The following is a 21,683-nucleotide window of genomic DNA, read 5'->3' on the forward strand; positions in this document are numbered from 1 at the left end:
ATGCCTAGTCACTTAACTGCACAATACTTATGATATAGGACTATCTCAGGTCACCTTGTAACTATAAATAGAACCCATTTTCTAGTGAATATAAGACTTAGTGAATATAAGACTTGTAAGAAGTCCTAAAATTTGTAAGCAGAAATCCTAAAGTCGTATAAAATCCTATTAGAATATATAAAAAAAATCTTACCTTAACAAACTTGGATGAAAAATTTAATATTAGTAAAATTTTTGTTTGATGGAAACTGCCTGATATTTTCTAACAACCATCATGGAAACCAGATTAAATCATGATATTTTCCAGAGTTGAGAAACTGGCCCTTTATTACTGTAGAAAAGGAGAACTGAAATTACTTTATAATGAAGTGCGTTGATCTCTGACTTTTAATCATGCTGCTTTGTATTTTTCTTTGTTAGAGTTTTTTGATTGTAAGCTTAATCTTTCGTCTTTAGAAGTACTTATGTACATAACGCCTCGTTTGATAATCTAATTCAACTCTTCAATCTTGAGCATTTCATTTTCCATCCTCCTTTTGATTACCAAGTTTAGCCTTGTAATATTTTATTGTCTAGTAATTTTCTTTCTTCTTTCATTTGAGTGTAGAATGAGAGATTGAAGTACCAGACAGATTACTTGGAATCAATAAAGAAACTTGAGGAGAAGTGGAGAATGAAACAGCAAAGCAGCAATAATGATAAAACTAGAGTTGACCATGAACAATGTTTGCTGAAAACATGTAACATTGAGGTTTGCCTTAACTTATTTATCACGACATTATGTAACAACTTTGATGAGCATATTTTATATTATGCACTTGGTTGTGCATGTTTTCTTATTTTACATGCACATCTGTGATGCTTAGGGAAAAAAAGATTATTTTTTAAAAATTTTGGCAGGGTTGTCTGTAATCATCGTTAACAATTGTGGGTAAAAGCAGTAAGTTCACAGAGCTGGACGATATCAACAATCAACCTGCCCACCCACCCCACACAACAAAAGGGGGAAAACACAAGTTGTTTATTCATTTGATTACATGACAGTAGTCGGCCGCAATTGATGCCTGTTATTTGTATTACATGCTTGATGGTATAGCTTCCTGTACTTATCACATAAAATTGTAGTGATATATCAACCATGCATTTTTCGAAGTACAATTAATAATTTATTGCATAATCTGGAGGAAAAAGTTGCAACTTTAGTATTTGGTATGTCACAGCACTCTAAAATAGGTTCTCGATCTTGATAAGTGTACAATTAATAATTTATTGCATAATCTGGAGGAAAAAGTTGCAACTTTAGTATTTGGTATGTCACAGCACTCTAAAATAGGTTCTCGATCTTGATAAGTGCTATTTGCTTAATTTTCCTTTCTTTTTTTATTTTTTATTTGTTATTGGTTGCTGGTAAATTGCTGATTGTTTTCATATGTAATATATTCTAGTTATTTTTCTAATATAGTAGGCCAAAGGTGCCTCTTTCTACCTGAAGACAGAAATCAGTTCCTTGACTGCCTGCATACTACTAACGCCTTTGAATTCTAACAGTATGGTTTGGTAAATATTTATATTGATTATCTCATATGGTCTTAAATGTTGCCAGGTTAGTTTGGCATTCAGAAATATCCTCTCAGGTTATCATATTTATTCTATGCATGAACGATATAGTGATTACCAGGTGTTAGGGCTTGATGCTAAAATATTATATGGGTTTAAATTTACTCTCTAATTTGCTTGCATTCTAAGTGGGGGACATCTTATTATCATAACACAAACTCCCACAGTGGATGATCGTCTCCATGTCTCCACTTTCCACTCTCCTATTTACTGCATTTCCACCCGGATAGCTAATCCTATCTTTAGCAAATCTCCCTACTGTTTAGTTCTCTTTATGAGGGAGAGAAACATAGGTAGTACACAAGCCAAAAGTGGCCTTATATATACCATGTTACATAAATAATGAAGGGCAATCTTGTACAAATAGGATTGCAGCCATTCATGCTTCTCTCCCATGCATCAGGCATGCTGAGTACTTGTTTGCTTGGACTCAAACACAAAATTCATGGTTGATCAAGTAGAATTACTTACTGATTCTGGGGGTACAGAAGTTTGATGGGAAAGTTGAGATACCTAAACTTGGCTGGGCATCTCTTTGCAGTGGATGTTGTTAGTCAGTTTCTACATGCTCCGAGAAACCCTTGCTTAGATGTAGTAATTTGAATTCTTAGTTACTTATCAGGTGCTCCAGGATGAGGTGTTCTGTAGAAAATCACTTGTCAGTTGCAAATGGAAGGATCCTCTGACATCAATTAAGTTCTCTGGTGGATGAATGATCCACTACAAACCTTCAATACTTTGTTGGTGGAAACAGAAACACAAGAAACAAGACATTGCTGCTAGGCCTTTGATATACATTGAAGATCAGGTTATGAGATAGAACTATGCGAACTAATGTGGATAAAGACTGCTAAAAGGATTTTATGTATAAAGGTCTAGTCAGGGTTTCAGATCTCGACTGTACTGCACTTTATTGACCCCATAATACATGCTGTATCGACCTGTGTCGACATGGAGGTATCATCTGGTTCGGACTGTAAGTAGATATGGAGGTTGTACCAAATCTCGTACTATATGGGTACATGAATGCTGTGGTGGTGTAGCACGAGATTTCAGACCTTGGGTTTAATAATAATGTAATCAAGCTGCAACAGAGTTGGTAATCTCACTCATCATGAAAGAACTATGCATATTTAAGCGCATTGCCAATTTATTTATGTAAAAACTTGAAAATGAACTCCACATATTTACTAGAAGAATTAGGTTCCTAATGTGTTCATCTGGTCTCTTAGAAAAACACAATTTTATAGGATGTTGTTACAGCCTTGCTGTCATGATAGATATTCTCTGACTTGAGAGGGACACTTGAGGGTTATCTGATGATATTTTGTTAACTTTTGGGAGCTTTATTAGGGAGATATGTGAGTAATTTCAAGTTGTTGGGCCTTAAGTATTAGTTCTGGGTCTAACTATAGCCAGAGGAAAGGTTTTAAGATTCATTCAAAATGGATCGGCTTTGGCTGGAACTGAACCAGAACTGACTGAGATTTTTGGTTTCAGTCAGTTTTAGCCGAAACTACTATTTAGTATTTATTTGCTTAACAAGTTAATATGGCTAGTATTTTCTAAAATTGACCAATACAATTCAATCACACATTTATCTGATATTTTAATTATCAATTTTTTTTTGGCTTAAGCTCTGTTGTTATGATGGATAAGCTGCATTTTGAAACAATGAAATTATGGGTTGCTATTGATATGTCTTTTCTTGCTTATGTGGGTTGTTCAAATGAAATCGAATGAAACATGCTTATATGGTTCATTTTCTTCTTCTTCTTTTTGTTCAGATGGGTTATTAATATGTAATAGAATGAAATATTCTTAGATGGGTGTTTTCTTGCTTAGATTGGTTGTTCACATGAAATAAAACTTACTATGCTTAGATGGGTTTTGTCTCTTCTAGTTATTAAAATGAACATAATGAGTATGCTTAGATGGATCTTTTCTTGATTAGATGAATTTAAAATGAAAATAAAATGAAATATATAAAGTTGGGATTTTCTGTTTTGACTAGTTATTAGAATGAAACAAAATGCAATATTTATCGAGAAATGTTTAATAAACTACAAAAACAAGGCTATTGGAATTTACAAAAAACAGAGAAAAGTGTAGGTATATTACAACTATTAGGGAAAGTGTAGGAAAATAAAATACATTTACTGTGAGTGGAAATTTTAGTATAATGCAATAAGTTTAAGTATATTTTAATTTCATCTTAAAACTAGCCTTACTATACAAACTATGCTCCTAGTAACTTTAAACATAATAAAATAATGTGAAATAACTTATCTTGTTTTTTAATTCTTTTTTCCTTTTTTTCTCTTTTTGGGTATTTTTATGACTTTATTGATCGAAATTCTGAAACTTGGAGAGTAACTGGTGAAGCCGCCGAGAATGCCGGAACTGAAACTCTACTCGGAGTGCCGAAACCGGGTTTTTAAAACCTTGGCCAAAAGTCACTGTAGCACCATGCAACCAGCTGCATCCTGGGGTTTTGATAACTAGGAACGCCCTATGCCTATTAACAAGAGGGGAGACGAAATGGGTATTCAATTGCTATATACCCACCTCTCTTTCTACTTGTTTTCTCTTCTTTAGAAATCTTTGCAATTCTTGCTTCCATTCTCTTTTACTATTTATTCCATATTAATTGTCTACTTCTGCAGCTCTAATTGCTGAAGTACACAGTAATAAGCCAAGAACTTTGCCTTGCAAGCTGCTTTATATGTGATTTCAGATAAGGCTTCATTACTGGTATAATTGAATGAAGTAATATGATTAAGACAACATATATTATTTATTGATTGATCACGTGTTGGTGGTAGTTGACTCTATGTCACAAAATGTGGAAACATGACAAGCTAGAAAGAGATCATTTGATGTGGGGCAATCAAAGAGATGAATCTGTAATAACCATGTTGATTTAACAAGGTGAAGGTACTTTGATCTTTGTAATTGATAGGGCTTTAAGATGGTACATTGCAAAACTGCTTGCTGGTAATAATTGAAATTGTGTTTAAAGTGAACTACAGGATATAGAGAGTCAAATTTTTTACAGGAATTAGGTATGCTGGATCAATCCTCAGAAAAAAAAAATCACAGTACGGTAAGATTAAGTTTGTTTTCTAGTGAAAAAACTTCCATTTACATTTGCTGAAAATAATTTTAACAGAACTGATTTATCTTACATTGAATTGGTAATGCAAGAAACATAGTCAAGTTTGTGGATGAAAAATAAGGAAACTATAGTGAGAGGTAGTGTAAGTTGGTTTTCATGATTTTTCAAACTTAGATGTTAGAACAAGGGAAAAGAGAAAGTTTAAGGCTTCTAAAAATCACCAGTGGATTTCATAATAATTCAAAGTCAGAAGTTTGAACAATGGGGGAAGGGAAGTTTAAGGTTTCTAAATTACCACCACTGAGAAGTTTGTCTTATTCTTTTCCATATGCGGAACTTCCAATTCCTACACCATTTACAGCGACAGTAAAAAAAGATATCACAATCATCAAATGTTACCAAATATTCCTTCTAAATTACCACCACTGAGAAGTTTGTCTTATTCTTTTCCTCATCCGGAACTTCCAATTCCTACACCATTTACAGCGACAGTTAAAAAAGATATCACAATCATCAGATGTTACCAAATATTCCTTGTTCACCATCGTTTTTAAATTGCAACTTCTTGTAGAAGCCACATACTACTTGGCACTTCTCTTTTCTTGGGGAACTCTTTGAATATGATCCACCAGGAACTCGAAGGGTGGAATAAGTATGGGTTCATGTTTCTATTGTATACTGATTTCCTGACTCCCAATTTCTTGTGTTCTCTAATTAATATATCAGATTGTTGCTCTGCATAGTGCATGACAGCATGGCATCTCACAATCTTTGCAGTAATACTGTAATAGTGTTTATCTTTTCTTTTGTGTACCATATCCTGTATAATAAAAGCACCAGTATATGCTAATACGTGGTCCATTCAAGTCTCATTTGTCTATTGATTGAGTAGGATAGTATTTTTCCACATTTTTATTGCATGATCCATTTTCTTTATCCTCTTATTACTATTTATTTTCATTTATTTCTGAGGAAGAATTAAAAAAGAAGTGAAATAACCTATTTACCAAGAACACACTCAGTCTCTCAGCTTTTGGTTTAAAATTTAGGGCACTGTAGGGTGAGTTCTTGGTGCATTTGTTCTGTTTAAAATTTTGTTTTATAATGCAAGTAATGGATCAAGAGTAGAAGTCCTGTTACAGATATTTGTCTAACATGTGTTAATGGCTATTGTCTGCCCTTGACTTTGATTGCGGCTTTTTTTTTTTTTGTGAAATTGTTAGATATAGTTTATACTGTTCAAAAGGAAAAAAAAGAAAACAAAGATAAGAACAAGCTCACATATTTGCCATAATGTGCAACCTATATTGCCTAGATCGTTTTACTTGGCTGACAATGTTGGATATGATGCAATATCTATGTGGGCACAGTTTATTATATTCTTGTTAAGACAATCCTAGGATCTACATACTGAATCTTGAGGAATTTAATGCCCTTCTATATTCTTGATTATTTCTGATCCACTTGATTCGTGAACATATTTAAGAAGCCTAGCACATATATAAAAAATATGAGTTTCACAATTATGAGGCACAGATGGCCTTAGCTTGTGCTTTGTATGGACGGACTAATTGCCTCTTCAGGTCTTGTTTTGTGATTTATTATATCATTCTTTTAACATAACAAATAAATGGCTAATGCACTATGTCAGCATTCATGTTGGGCACAACATAACTACATTAACATTTAAGTTATATCGGCATGTTAACCAAAGTTTGCTCCTTCAGTTTGCTTCATTGTCATTTTCTCTCTTAAGAAGAGAGAAAACTTTATCCAATTATCCCTAGCAAAGGAATCAAATCCAAGACTTACATATATACGGTTATAACATACCCACTTAATCCATAAGCAGTGAATTCATATACAAACATATAAACATATGATATTTGATTTTGTCATTAATACTGATTTAGATAGCTGATTAATTTCTCTGGAAGTTGTAGGGATCAACAACATCAAACTTGGAGGAAATTACTGGGGTCGGACCGTTACTCCAGAATGAAAAGCACCTACGGGAATCTACTGAAGAGGTTAACGACCTTAAGATCCAAGTGCTGCACTGGAAAAATTTAGAAGTATGGTTGTTCCCAGTAATTGATTTTGTTGGCTATCATTGAGTCATATTTAAATTTGATTATTTTGATAGACATGCACTATGCAATTTCCTGTATGTTAGGCAGCTGCAAGTGCTGAGATTATAAAGCTCCGCATGATGCTTGACAATGAAGCTAATCAGAAGCAGAAGCTTGAAGAAGAAATAAGAATACTAAAAGGTCAGCTGTTGCAGTTGAGTGTTGAAGCTGATAAGGTATGGACTGAGGATTGAGCAAACATGCATGTGTAGTGTACAGGGTTCAAAAATTAATTCTTCAGGAAGTACAACCAAGTGTATAAGTCATTGCTTGAACACTTTCCATCATGAATTCATCTAGATTCTATGATGCATTGAGGCCATTTTAGTCTCTTAACTGATGTTATGACATACGACATACACCATTTAGGAAGACTAGATCTGTCCTTAACGAATCGAAGGATGTAGTGTAAATTGGATGCATATTATTTTCCATCCATTCTCTGATTTGGCATATTATTTTCCGGCCATTCTCTGGTTCAACCAAACATTTACTAAGGCATTATAAGTCAACTCATGTCAAATTGCTTTGTGTAACTGGGCATGGGCATGCACATGATTAGCAATTATAAACTTCTACAGTCTTATGATTATGATTATAATTTCATTTGTCTGCTCTGTTGATTTTTGTTATGAGCATAGTTATTTAATGCTTTAATTTTCTCGTATCAGACAAAGAGGATTCTTGACAGCGGTGGGTCTGGGAAAATCTTAACAGGATTAGATTCCCTTATGCCGCAAGCTAGGCATTCACCGCTTAGAGACTCGGGAAATGGACCTAAGGCATCAATTGCTAAACTCTTTGAACAAGGTACTGCAATAAACCGATATTGTCGAGTCAATAAAGTCTAGTATCCAATTCTTATTAGTTATTTCTTAAATGGATACTTCAATATGGCAGTGGGGTTGCAAAAAATATTGTCATTGCTTGAGTCGGAAGATGCTGATGTTCGTATTCATGCAGTAAAGGTGGTAGCAAACCTAGCAGCTGAAGGTGACTAAAGATTTAATAGATCAGCATTGACTCTAGTATTTCTTTTGTTATTTGATTAGTTTTACTCTATGTTATGTTTTCTCTTATAATCCATGTTTTAGTCGTCGCATTACCATGATGCAACATGTCAAATTTGTAGCATTAGAAAAGTTTTTAACTATATATATTTCTCACAACTAAGTTTTAGATCAGGGGAATAGCAATCTAAGGATATATTTGTACTAACTTATATATCTTTTTTGGTAAGTTGTGTTTAAAATTGAGAATCATGAAATGCTACTTTATAAGGGGTGGACCTTAGCGCAATGGTAAGTTACGTCAATTTGACATGGATGTCATAGGTTCAAAATACGGAAACAACTCTCCGCATGTGGAGGTAATGCTGCGTTCGTTTGACCCTCACGAGATCTCGTAGTGGCGGGAGCCTTGTGCACTAGGATGCTTTTTTTTATAAATGCTACTTTATAACTTATGATGAGCTTATATCATGGCACATCATACCGGCCCAAGCCGAGTGGTATAGGGCACATCGTACCGGTTCAGTACCGGTACCTGGTACGGGTGGCATACCGACATTTGATACGCCAAAAAAATTTTTGTACCATACCATACCAACACCGTGCTAATGTGGCACTGGTATGGGGTCCAGTATTGAGACGGCGATCCTTGGCCTATATAGTCATTTTATTTATAGACTTGTCACATATTTTGTTTTCAATGAAGATGCTGAGAGCTAAAATATTACAATATCAGAAATCTGCTAGAAATTTTCAAGTTTGTATGAATTGTGTATAACTTTAATTTTAGTAAATACAACATACAATATAATGCTTTTGTAAGGCATTAAAGATGCACTACATTGTAAAAAAAGGAAATATGATTCAAACAACCACATGTAGGTGTATGACTACTATACTCTATATCAGTACGATGAATAAGTTGATGAGATTTTGACAAATTGGTCCTTTTTTGACCCAATCCCTGATCAACCCCTTTTCTTATAAAATGACAGGTAAGACCTTTTTTTTTTTAATGACTGACTCTGTGAACGTCCTTGTGTTAAATGAGAATAAGGGTTTTATTTGTTTTTCCTATATGATAGTAGAAGTGATGGCTTTAGTCTAGCCTCTAGCCTTCATACTAGGTGCCTGGTATCCAAAGTATACACTCTAATTTCTCACAACTTGCGATACATACGTAATCATCTTTATCCCTTTCTGAACATTGACCAAATGATAGATTCTCAAAAAGATCCTTTTATCTCAGTCTTCTAGAATCATCAATTTGCATCATCATCATCAATTTTCTTTAATTCTTTAATATGAAAGACTGCATCGCAGTTGTATGCAGCTCTAGTATATTCAAAATAATGCTTAATTTTTTGTTTCATTAAGTAATTAATCAAGGTTTTAAAAACCTCTGGAATGGGATGGGACGAGCAGTACCATACTGTTTTGGCAGAATACCGGCACCAGTACACAGTGTGTTAGTACAGGATGCAATCCCATACCATGTGTCTATACCTGGTACCATACCGCTCTGGAAGAAAACTTATACACAGTCCATGCCGTATTTGAAACTTTGTAATTAATATTTCATTAGGTACCAACTCATCCTGGTTACTTCTGTTACAAGGCGATTTGTAGGTTCCTTTTCTGCATTACACATTTTTGGATTTCTTAAATCAGTAGAGCAAACGATAGATTCATTTAAAAATTAAAACCATTGACAATGTCTCAGCTATGCCAATTTGTGGAGTGGGTACTAGCTGTTGCCATTCCTTCTACATCTTTAAAAGTGGCAAATTAAATATGCCATGCTGATGAATTGAAGTCAAAGATTTAAATGCATTGGGAAGGAAAAAAATGGGACAAGGCTTGATTGTTATGGTTATGGTAATTTATTGCACATTGAGTACTTAAGAAATTGGTCAGAGTTGGCAGATAGGCTTTAAAAGCTTGCACAAATAATGGATGGTAGCCCTTAACAATGACTTTTTTTTAAAGAAGGATCTGTCAAAAGCCACCTAGGTGTGCCACTTATATAAATGTGTCATATTCCTTGTATGCATGCTTTTGCATTTTTCCTTGTTCTCTAAGAACTCCTATAGCATATTGATTTTTGTTTTTTCATCTGTCCAGTATTGCATTTTTTTTTTCTTTTTTTTAGTTTATGTGCTAGAAGCTCTTATTTATATTGCTCTGTTGGAACCATCAATTCATTTATACCTTTTCCTGTTATGAATAATATTGAATGTTATGTCATATTCAGAAGCAAATCAGGAGAAAATTGTAGAAGCTGGTGGTCTTTCATCATTACTGATGCTCTTGAGAAGCTCAGAGGATGAAACTATACGTAGAGTAGCAGCTGGAGCAATTGCCAATCTTGCAATGAATGGTAAGCATGCTTGGTTAAATGGTGATGTTTATTACTCTTCATGCTGGACCTTGTTACATGGTGTCGACACAATGCTAAGTCAAATATTCTGCTTGGTCTTTTTTTGTTACTTGTTAACCTATTGTTTTGCTCTCCAATTTCCACGTTTGCAGAAACCAATCAAGAGCTTATTATGGCTCAAGGTGGCATTAGTTTATTATCAATGACTGCAGCTGATGCCGAGGACCCCCAGACTCTTAGAATGGTTGCAGGGGCTGTAGCCAATTTATGTGGCAATGGTAAATCTTCTAATATTCGTTATCATCGTTGTCAGATTGCTGATGCTGTCCTTTAATCTATCACGTTTAGCTTTGAAAGACAACTTTTGAATATCATGTAAAAAGTTAATTTTCCAAGTTTTGCAACAAAATAGATATTCTCTCAAGTTCTTAGAAGTAACTAAGCATTTTAATAGAATAATAGAGTGAAGTTGAAATCTCTTCCAGAGGGTTTTGAGTACATTATTGGACAGAAGGGAGCTAATAACTCGTATTAAAAACAGAAACAGATACGGTAGACTAATTTTTTTGGCTTTTGGTTGAACTTTGGTGAAGGTTTCTAACTGCTGCATCATGGTTTCTTGTCATTTCTTTGGTTGTCTCGAGTCATTTGCTTTATTTCTTGAAGCCACTCCTCCTCCTACTTATTCTCCATCTTCTTCCTTTTCTTATTCTTCTTCTCCTTCTTCTTCTTCTCCTTTTATTTCTTCTTCTCCATCTTCTGCTGCTTCTCCTCCTTCTTCCTCTTCTCTATCTTTTTCACCGTCACCTTCTTCTTTGGATTCTCCTCTCCTTCTGCTTCCTTTCCCCGCTTCCTTTCCCCTCTCCTTCCGCTTCCTTTCCCCTCTCCATCTTTGGGTATCAGAGCCAGGTTGGTATAGTTCAGTTCATAGCGCTGAGCCCAAGGGGAGGCTACTGGTAGTACCCTAGGCCAGTTTGTACGCAACTATCCATCGTAAGTGTCACACCTCCGTGCTTGAGGCGCGCGGAGGCGCGCAGGCTCGGCCTATGCGCAGGCCATGCACCGGGCACATGGCCGGGCTGAGCAGAGGATTGTGCGACGAGGCGCACACAGAGCGGCAAAACGGCAGGGCGCTGGCCTGTGCACAGGCTGCGCGCAGGCAAGCGCATAGTCAGGCCAACGCCTGAGCGCGCGCAGCTGGGCGTGTGCAGGGTTGCCAGGACGCTTGGTCGTGGCCAGGCCAAGCGTGGCTGCCCAGTGCGCAGGCGACGCGCACAGGCAGCAGTCGGACGAATTGGCCCATGCGCAGGGCCGCGCGCAGGCACGCGCGCGGCTGGGCCAAACGGGAAGAGATGCGCGCAGGCGCGCGCAGGATGATGGCACTCAGGCCAGCGCGGACGCGCGCACGAGGAGGGCCGAGTGCAGGCCCGAGGCGCGCAGACGGCGCGCGCATGATGGGCGGACCCGTGCGCGGGGCGCGCGCGGCAGACCTTGGCCGGGCGGATCCACGGCCGGGGCAGGTGCGCAGGTGGCACACAAAGACCCTGCGCTCGGCCGTAGCGGCAGGCGAGCACAGGGCGGACGCGCGCAGGGCACGCGCGTGCAGAGGAAGCCGTGCCCAGATGGGCGCACGGCCAGGCTCCACGGGGCAAGGCACTGGCCCGCTTGTGGCACAAGGGCCAGGCCAGGCCGGATGCTGCGCGAAGGAGGCGCGCGGCTAAAGGACTTTGTCGACCGGCGCGCGGGCGAGCGCGCATGGCAAAGGGATGCGGAGCTGCGTGCGCGGCGCGCGCAGCTGATTGAGCTCGAGCGGCAGACTTCGGCCAGAGCAGTGGCCGGGCGGGCCACTGCTGCGCGTTGGCAGGCGCGCACAAGAAGCCGCGAGCGCAGGAGCGCGCCCGCCCAGTCTGGCGCAGGGCAATGGCCGCGCGCAGGCACGCGCGCGGCCGGGCCTGGGCGTGCGCGCGGGGCGGACCAGGGCACCGGGCGGCCCTGGGCGGCTGGGCAGACAGCCGCACGTGGGCTGTTCCCCCAGCAGGCTTCAGGCGGCGGCGGGCTGGAAGCTGGGCAGGAGGCGGTTCTGCCCAGGCGCTGCCATTGGCTGATGCCTCTGTCCAAGGACACTTGGCGGCCTGCTGTGCATTGGGCGGTGGCTGGGCAGGAGGAAACACATTTCCTAACCGCCAAGAGAAAGCACAAGCCAAGTGAAGGTCCTATCGACCAATGGGCGGCTACGGATGACTTGCACTTGGATTGGGAGTTCAATGGGAGGCTACATCCGGCTGAAGGGGAGATGCCAACCTTGGGCACTATAAAAAGACCTAAAGGTTGAGGATTTCGGAAGAGTCCTTTTGGGTGTAATTTTGGGAGTCCACTTAGAGTCTTTGGGAGATTCTAAGAGGGTGGTATTCAGTCCATGTGGGCAGACCTTTGGGCACTTGTAAGTGAGGGTTCCACTTGCCAAAAGGGAGTGCATTCGGTCCTATTAGTGGGAGAGTGTAGTCCACAGCCAAAGAGGGTCTTTGGCCGGGCCATGTGTTGGCCGAAGAGGGGTTTTTGGGTTGGCTAAGTCTAGTGAGTCAAGGGCTTGGCTATCCTCTCGGCTTGTGAGAGGTACTTGGATATTTTGAGCAAGTTCCGTTTTCCCCTATTCATTGGTGTCATGTGTGCATGGGCATTTGGCAAGGAAATTGAGGGCATGCGGGCTTGATCCAATCCCTTAGTGCATGCAGAAGAAAACCATCTAGAGGCTAAGTGTGGGCTATCTTCTAGAGGGTTGGAAGGCTTACTAGGGAGTAGTATGGGATGCTCTCTAGGCCGCACACCTTGAAGGGGTGATCCAAGCGAAAAATTGGTGATCCCATCTCCGCACTTCTAAGGGGTGTGACAGTTGGTATCAGAGCCGTGTGCCACGGTTCTTGGAGGATCGGAGGAGTTCTTGGAGCTATACCGAAGGGATGACGCTCACCGACCGTGTTGCTCGCTTAGAGGAGCTAGTGGGCAGCCCAAACGGAGAGGAGGTGCCGGACTTGATTGCGGTGGCCTTGGAGCATCATGACAGGTTAGTAACCCATGAAACTTCTAGCGGAGACTTGGTTCGTAATATGGAGACATGGGAAGAGCATCATAGGGCCGAGAAGGCTGAGATGATGGCTCGGGTGCGTTCTTTGGAGGATGAGATTTCTTTGTTGAAGCGGTTGATCCTCAACGCTCCAACAACTTCATCCCATGCGGACCAAAGTGGGAGGATGAGGATTTCGGAGCCAAAACCATTCGATGGCGTGAGGGATGCGAAGGAGGTGGAGAACTTCCTTTGGGACATCGACCACTACTTCAAAGCCATGAAGATCCTGGAGGCCGACCAAGTAAACATGGCGACTATGTTCTTGGCCGGCGATGCCAAATTGTGGTGGCGCACAAGAATGGCGGATGATGTGGGCGCGGGGCGTGCCCATGTGGGATCGTGGGAGGCATTGAAGAAGGAACTCCGTGACCAATTCTTGCCTTGCAATACGTCTTGGGTTGCAAGGGAGAATTTGAAGAAGCTCAAGATGATGACCACGACCCGTGAGTATGTAAAGGCATTTAGTTCTTTAATGCTTGATATTTCTAACATGTCCGAGGAGGACAAGCTTTTCAATTTTATGAGCGGGTTACAACCATGGGCGTGTGCGGAGCTACGCCGCCAAGGGGTGACAGATATCCCCTCGACCATGGCAGCGGCAGAGGCATTGGTGGACTTCTGCCCACCACATTCTAGCGGAGAACCGGAGGTGCACGCCGAGGAGAGGGTTTTGAAGGCGGCCAAGAATGGCCCCCGGAAGGAGAAAGTGGATGGCACCAAGAAGCGGAAGGAGGAGAAAAGCAAGGCGCCATGGGGTTGTTTCATATGCGGAGAACCCCATCTTGCACGGAATTGCCCCAAGAAGAAGGCCTTAAATGCTTTGTCGGTGGAGGAGCCCGAGGCACAAGAAGGTACGCATCGCATTGGTGCTCTGCAGGTCTTGGAGGCGGCAAATGGTCCTTCCGGTGATGCCATGGAGAAGGCGTCGACGAGGGCGTCGACATCTTCTGCCCGGGGAGGATTGTCACACCTCCGTGCTTGAGGCGCGCGGAGGCACGCAGGCTCGGCCCATGCGCAGGCCATGCACCGGGCACATGGCCGGGCTGAGCAGAGGATTGTGCGACGAGGCGCACACAGAGCGGCAAAACGGCAGGGCGCTGGCCTGTGCACAGGCTGCGCGCAGGCAAGCGCACAGTCAGGCCAATGCCTGAGCGCGCGCAGCTGGGCGTGTGCAGGGTTGCCAGGACGCTTGGCCGTGGCCAGGCCAAGCGTGGCTGCCCAGTGCGCAGGCGACGCGCACAGGCAGCAGTCGGACTAATTGGCCCATGCACAGGGCCGCGCGCAGGCACGCGCGCGGCTGGGCCAAACGGGAAGAGATGCGCGCAGGCGCGCGCGCATCTGGAGGATCCTGCGCAGGCGCGCGCAGGATGATGGTACTCAGGCCAGCGCGGACGCGCGCATGAGGAGGGCCGAGTGCAGGCCCGACGCGCGCAGACGGCGCGCGCATGATGGGCGGACCCGTGCGCGGGGCGCGCGCGGCAGACCTTGGCCGGGCGGATCCACGGCCGGGGCAGGTGCGCAGGTGGCACACAAAGACCCTGCGCTCGGCCGTAGCGGCAGGCGAGCACAGGGCGGACGCGCGCAGGGCACGCGCGTGCAGAGGAAGCCGTGCCCAGATGGGCGCACGGCCAGGCTCCACGGGGCAAGGCACTGGCCCGCTTGTGGCACAAGGGCCAGGCCAGGCCGGATGCTGCGCGAAGGAGGCGCGCGGCTAAAGGACTTTGTCGACCGGCGCGCCGGCGAGCGCGCATGGCAAAGGGATGCGGAGCTGCGCGCGCGGCGCGCGCAGCTGATTGAGCTCGAGCGGCAGACTTCGGCCAGAGCAGTGGCCGGGCGGGCCACTGCTGCGCGCAGGCAGGCGCGCACAAGAAGCTGCGGGCGCAGGAGCGCGCTCGCCCAGTCTGGCGCAGGGCAATGGCCGCGCGCAGGCGCGCGCGCGGCCGGCCTGGGCGCGGGCGCCGGGCGCGCGCGGGGCGGACCAGGGCACCGGGCGGCCCTGGGCGGCTGGGCAGACAGCCGCACGTGGGCTGTTCCCCCAGCAGGCTTCAGGCGGCGGCGGGCTGGAAGCTGGGCAGGAGGCGGTTTCTGCCCAGGCGCTGCCATTGGCTGGTGCCTCTGTCCAAGGACACTTGGCGGCCTGCTGTGCATTGGGCGGCGGCTGGGCAGGCTGCGGGGCAGCTGGGCAGGAGGAAACACATTTCCTAACCGCCAAGAGAAAGCACAAGCCAAGTGAAGGTCCTATCGACCAATGGGCGGCTACGGATGACTTGCACTTGGATTGGGAGTTCAATGGGAGGCTACATCCGGCTGAAGGGGAGATGCCAACCTTGGGCACTATAAAAAGACCTAAAGGTTGAGGATTTTGGAAGAGTCCTTTTGGGTGTAATTTTGGGAGTCCACTTAGAGTCTTTGGGAGATTCTAAGAGGGTGGTATTCAGTCCATGTGGGCAGACCTTTGGGCACTTGTAAGTGAGGGTTCCACTTGCCAAAAGGGAGTGCATTCGGTCCTATTAGTGGGAGAGTGTAGTCCACGGCCAAAGAGGGTCTTTGGCCGGGCCATGTGTTGGCCGAAGAGGGGTTTTTGGGTTGGCTAAGTCTAGTGAGTCAAGGGCTTGGCTATCCTCTCGGCTTGTGAGAGGTACTTGGATATTTTGAGCAATTCAAGTTCCGTTTTCCCCTATTCAGTGGTGTCATGTGTGCATGGGCATTTGGCAAGGAAATTGAGGGCATGCGGGCTTGATTCAATCCCTTAGTGCATGCAGAAGAAAACCATCTAGAGGCTAAGTATGGGCTATCTTCTAGAGGGTTGGAAGGCTTACTAGGGAGTAGTATGGGATGCTCTCTAGGCCGCACACCTTGAAGGGGTGATCCAAGCGAAAAATTGGTGATCCCATCTCCGCACTTCTAAGGGGCGTGACAGTAAGGGTCATAGGCCAAGGCATAAGCGCCGGGAAAAGGGCTTGTTGAGCCAACCTTACGGGGGTAGGAAACTGGGCATAGCCAGAATGGCTGGCTAGAGGCACCTGACAATGTTGTTTTTGATTATGATTCATAGACTGAAAGCATGAACTGGTGTTTATAATCCATCGTGTGTTGAACTATATATCATTTAACCTGAAGTCACAAGGATGGCTATAGGGTTACTAGTCTCAGTGTTCAGCTGTACCAGTCTGAGTTGAAGTCGAGGATAGGAAGGCTTGTTTGCCCGTGTTGGCCCATTGATGCTGAGATGGCGAGTAGGGCGTTTTGTTGCCCATGTTCCTGAGTAATCTCCTCGTGAAGGGTACAGTAGAACTAGATTGATTGGAGACCCAGACAATAGTTAATCGTGTGATCTAAGTTTAAAAGGTATATCTTTCAACCAGATTAAAGGATTTAGACATCATATCTTCATGGTGGTAGTGTTTTGAGTCTTAGAATCATAAGAAATGATCATAAGATGAAAAGGTTAAGATCCATAACATGATAGCTTCATGCACAGAGCACTGATCAGTAAGCCAGAAATATGGAAAATAGTTCCATAGGCCCAGATTCCATTAATGAAATGTTTAAAAATTTTAGTTATATAGAGCGTCAAATAAGTCTTCAATCAGGAAGCATATTAAGAAATTTCCTAAATCAAGAATTTCAATCGGAAGATAATAAATCTTTAGAAAATGGTATTTCAATAATTTTAATTCAACTGAGTTACAATATTATAAAACTCAGTATTATAAAGATTTAGAAACCAGAGGAAACATTGAATTCTTTGTTCCATGGTTTAATAGGTTCTATAAAGAACAACAGATAGCAGAATTAATGCTAAATTCTTTTTTAAAAGAAGAAAAGAACCTAGAATGTTCTAGGACTAACCCTGATAATATATCAAGGGATGAAAAGATAGTTCTTCCAGGCTTAATTAGCTTAGACAAAGAAAGAAGTCTAGATAATAAGTCTAGAAAAGAAGAAATTACTCTTCCTGATCTAATAGATCTTACCGATTTTCCTGAGTCTGTCAGTAACCCTGGAGATAGTCTAGATATGAATAATAAAATTCAATCTGGATTGGAATTAGAAAATGAAAAGACAGAAATATCTTCTTCTGAAATTGAATCAGATCAAGAAATACTTGAATCTGAAGAGAGTGAAACTGAGTTAATAAAAACAAATTTTAGTTTTCATAACTCAGAACATATTAATCATATGTCGGATATGAAGACTGAAAATAAGTCTTATCCGAAAAAGGTTAGGAATAAACCTAAACTTCTAGAAGAAAATCATCTTCTACAAATAAAAGTAAATCCTGAGTTGAAATTTAACTCAGATGAACAATATTGTAAAAATATACACTATTGGAAATCAATGATAAAAGAAAAACACTTAATAAAACGGACAGAAGATTCTTCTTCTTCAGAAGAAGAAAAGACAAAAGATGTAGATAATAGCTCTATATCAGATGTATCAAGAGAAGAAATGAATAACTTTTCTTCTAACCATTCTCAAGTAAATATTCTGACTAATAGTCAAGAAGAAATATTAGAGAAATCGGTTTCAATAAATGAATTGAAACAAGAAATTAATCAATTAAAAACAGAAATAACTCAATTAAAATCACAAAGTAACAATCAACCAGTAGAAAATAATCTACTAGGTAAATTCAATATCTTAAATCAAATAAGATATCATAGGTGGAATACAATAATTAAATTGTTATAAAAGACAATTTGGTCTTAGAAAATATAACTGCACTAATAGATAGTGGAGCAGACTTGAATTGTATTTAGGAGGGAATAATCCCTACAAATTACTTTGAGAAAACGGTACAGACATTAGCTGCAGCCGATGGAAACAAATTAGATATTAAATATAAGATATCACATGCATATGTCTGTATTATGGAAGTTTGCATAAAAAACTTCATTTATTTTGGTAAATAATCTGACTCAATCAGTGATCTTAGGAATACCTTTCCTAAATGGAATTATGCCAATAATAAGAATAGATGATAATGGTATCTATTCCAAAAGGCAAGGAAAAGAAATAATATTTTCCTTTATTACAAAACCATAAACAAAGGTTATTAATGAGATAAGAAACCTTATAAAAAAGGAAAAACAATTAGATTTCCTTAAACAAGAAGCTAATATGCTTATTATAAAAAGAAAGTTACAAGATCCTTATATGATCTAGAAAATTAAGGATCTAGAAAAACAGTTACAGAAGAAATCTGTAACGAATTACCTTATGCATTCTGGTCTAGGAAAAAACATGTTTTCTTGCCTTATGAAAGCTCTTTCAATGAGAAAAATATACCAACTAAGGCCAGACCAGCACAGATGAATAGAGAATATTTAGATTTGTGTAAAAAGGAAATTAATACACTTCTAAACAGAGGATTAATTAGAAAATCCCAATCCCCATGGAGTTGTACAGCATTCTACGTTAATAAAAACGCAGAAAAAGAAAGAGTACCAAGATTGATAATTGATTACAAACCCTTAAATAAGGTATTAAAATGGATAAGGTATCCATTGCCCAATAAGAAAGACCTCTTAGACAGGCTAAGTGAGGCATTAATCTTTTCTAAATTTGATTTAAAATCAGGATACTGGCAGATTCAAATTGAAGAATCTGACAGATATAAGACAGCATTTACAGTACCATTTGGGCATTATGAATGGAACATAATGCTATTTGGTTTAAAAAATGCTCCCTCTGAATTTCAGAGTATAATGAATGAGATTTTTAATCCATTTTCTAAATTCATCATTACTTATATTGATGATGTCTTAGTGTTTTCTAAATCAATAGAACAACACATTAAAGACCTTTAAAATGGTAGCCATAAAAAAATGGTTTAGCAATATATGCTAGGAAAATGAGTCTTTTCCAAACCAAAATAAGATTTTTGGGTCATTATATCAACCAAGGGAAAATAGTCCCAATAGAAAGAAGTATAGAATTTGCATCCAAATTTTCGGATGAAATAATAAACACCAAACAGCTTCAAAGATTCTTAGGAAGCTTAAATTATGTGTCCGGACTATTATAAAGATTTGGCACAGGATACTGCAATTCTATACAAAAGGTTAAATAAAGAACCTGTACCTTGGAGTCAGAAACATACTGATAAGGTAAGACAAATCAAGTCTAAGGTAAGGAATCTACCTTGCTTATCTTTATCAAATCCTAATTGGTTTAAGATTGTAGAGACCGATGCTTCAGACATTGGTTTTGGAGGAATATTAAAACAATTAGATCTAAATAATGGTAAATAAATTCTGGTAAGATTTATCTCTGGTAAGTGGAATCCAACTTAGAGCAAATATTCAACAATCAAAAAATAAATTTTTTCAATAGTAAAAAGCATTTCAAAATTTCAAAATGATCTGTTGAACCAGCCATTTTTGCTGAGAATAGACTGTTGTGCAGTCAAACATATCATAGAAAAGAATGTCAAAAATTTGGTATCCAAGCAAATATTTGCTGGATGGCAGGCACAAATGTCTTTGATTTTCAATTGAATATATTAAATCTGAAGATAATTTTCTTCCAGATTTTCTAAATAGAGAGTTTTTGCAGGAATGATTCCAAGCCGAGGATCATATGATCGAGGCAGAAAATCTTCTGCTTGATGTCAGGGGACGCAGTGCCAATGCACTTCCTATGAGCATAGAGAATGTTCTGTCTCATTATGATCGGGGATGCAGTGCCAATGCACTTCCCAAAATTTCACAAATGGTGGATTTAGCAACCTATCTCAGAAAAAAAGAGAAGGTTGGCCAAGAACAACAAATAAATGTTGTCTCGTAAGGAATTACTTTGCAATCAACTTTATCGTCGAGCCCACCGATGAAGTACTACAGGAAAATATTCTAGATAGTACTTATTCGGAGAAGAAATTCGAAGAGATAATTATGTACCTGGATCATAATGAAGTAAATAATCTGAATGATCCATGGTTCATACGTTAAAAATATTTTGACGAACGGGGTTATCCTTCATTAGAAGGGAAAAACAAAGTAGTTATGGAGGCACTCCTGCTCCATACTAATTCTGTGGAAATTAATTATAATTTTCATAATAATTCTATCAGGAGTGGCATAATAAATTTCAGCAAATGCAAAATTCACAAGGTGATTCGGCCCAATAAATGGGGATTTGACCCAAATCAGGGCAAACAGATCACAGTGCATAGGCAAATAGTCTTAGTAAATTATTGGGACTATGTCCAAGTGTTTACCAATATATTCTATTATGAGAATCCAAAAAGGAGGCATTCATGGTTTTTGTAGGTTAATCCTGAAGTACTGCATAAACCCTTGCCAGGATGGTTCCATAGATAGTGGACATATTTTGGGCCAGATATTAATATATTGCCCAAAGAAATAATGAATTATTTTGAAGAATGGGTGGATCATCATCCTTTCATCAACAAGCTCACAGATGAATACATCTCTTCCGAGCTCTGTCCAATGATGTTCATAATAGAGAACAAAATCCCCTGGATATGGAAATGGATCATATCTGCGGAAGTGGAGGAAGAAAATATTCCTATCCTAAAGAGGAAATTTTTATATAAGTGGTGGCTGAGAATGCTTAGAAAAAAACTTGATGATATCATCACCACTATAAAATCCAATTTAATATCATTTAAAAATGATCGTGCTGAATCACAGCAGCCAGAAGATAGTATTGACAGTTATTTTGCCAGTCTGAAGAATAAATTTTTCAGGAAATATCCTCAATGTACTTCTGAAGAAATTATGGCTAAATGCTTGGACCATATGAAATAACAATTCTGCTCTACATTTGAAGCAGAGCCAAAAGGGACAATGTCCATTGCATCAAGAACTTCATCTTGTTCTATACCTGAATATTAGAACAAATACAGATGCCTTGCAGGAGAGTCCTAGGATCCCTATGCAGCGGATACCCAGTCTTCTGAAGAAGAAGAACAGTCTTTTCATGCCGAAGAATTAACAGAAGCCATGTGGCAGAAAGTTCTGGCCACAAGACTAAGGAAAGGAGCAGTAAAAACTAGACCAATCAGGTCTAATTCAAGTACGGGCAAAGAACCAGCCCATCATTCTGATTAATTACCAACAAAATGAATAAGCTAGAATTAAAGCTGAGTCACCAGTAATTATCCCGAAGGAATCTACTTTCGGCAACTTTGTGTCTGCATCATAGCTGAGTCACCGGCAATTATCCCGAAGGAATCCACTTTCGGCAGAAGGACATCAATTTTATGTCTATATCAGCATAACTTTCGGTGGAAGAAATCCTCTCTGGCCAACAAAGAGAATCATCTTTATTAAAG

The 21,683-nt window shown here is 40.7% G+C and overlaps 1 protein-coding gene across 1 annotated transcript in view; it reads left to right on the forward strand.

Moving 5' to 3' along the window:
• The window catches only part of LOC103717408 (kinesin-like protein KIN-UB), a 72,843-nt gene that overhangs the window by 24,137 nt on the left and 27,023 nt on the right, over positions 1-21,683 (forward strand). The window contains 7 exon segments of the mRNA XM_039118457.1: positions 608-751; positions 6,679-6,810; positions 6,912-7,043; positions 7,539-7,677; positions 7,768-7,860; positions 10,132-10,257; positions 10,410-10,535. Coding sequence (XP_038974385.1) covers positions 608-751; positions 6,679-6,810; positions 6,912-7,043; positions 7,539-7,677; positions 7,768-7,860; positions 10,132-10,257; positions 10,410-10,535 — 892 coding nt within the window.

Source organism: Phoenix dactylifera, unplaced genomic scaffold (genome assembly GCF_009389715.1).
Source record: "Phoenix dactylifera cultivar Barhee BC4 unplaced genomic scaffold, palm_55x_up_171113_PBpolish2nd_filt_p 000352F, whole genome shotgun sequence".
Lineage (NCBI taxonomy): Eukaryota > Viridiplantae > Streptophyta > Magnoliopsida > Arecales > Arecaceae > Phoenix > Phoenix dactylifera.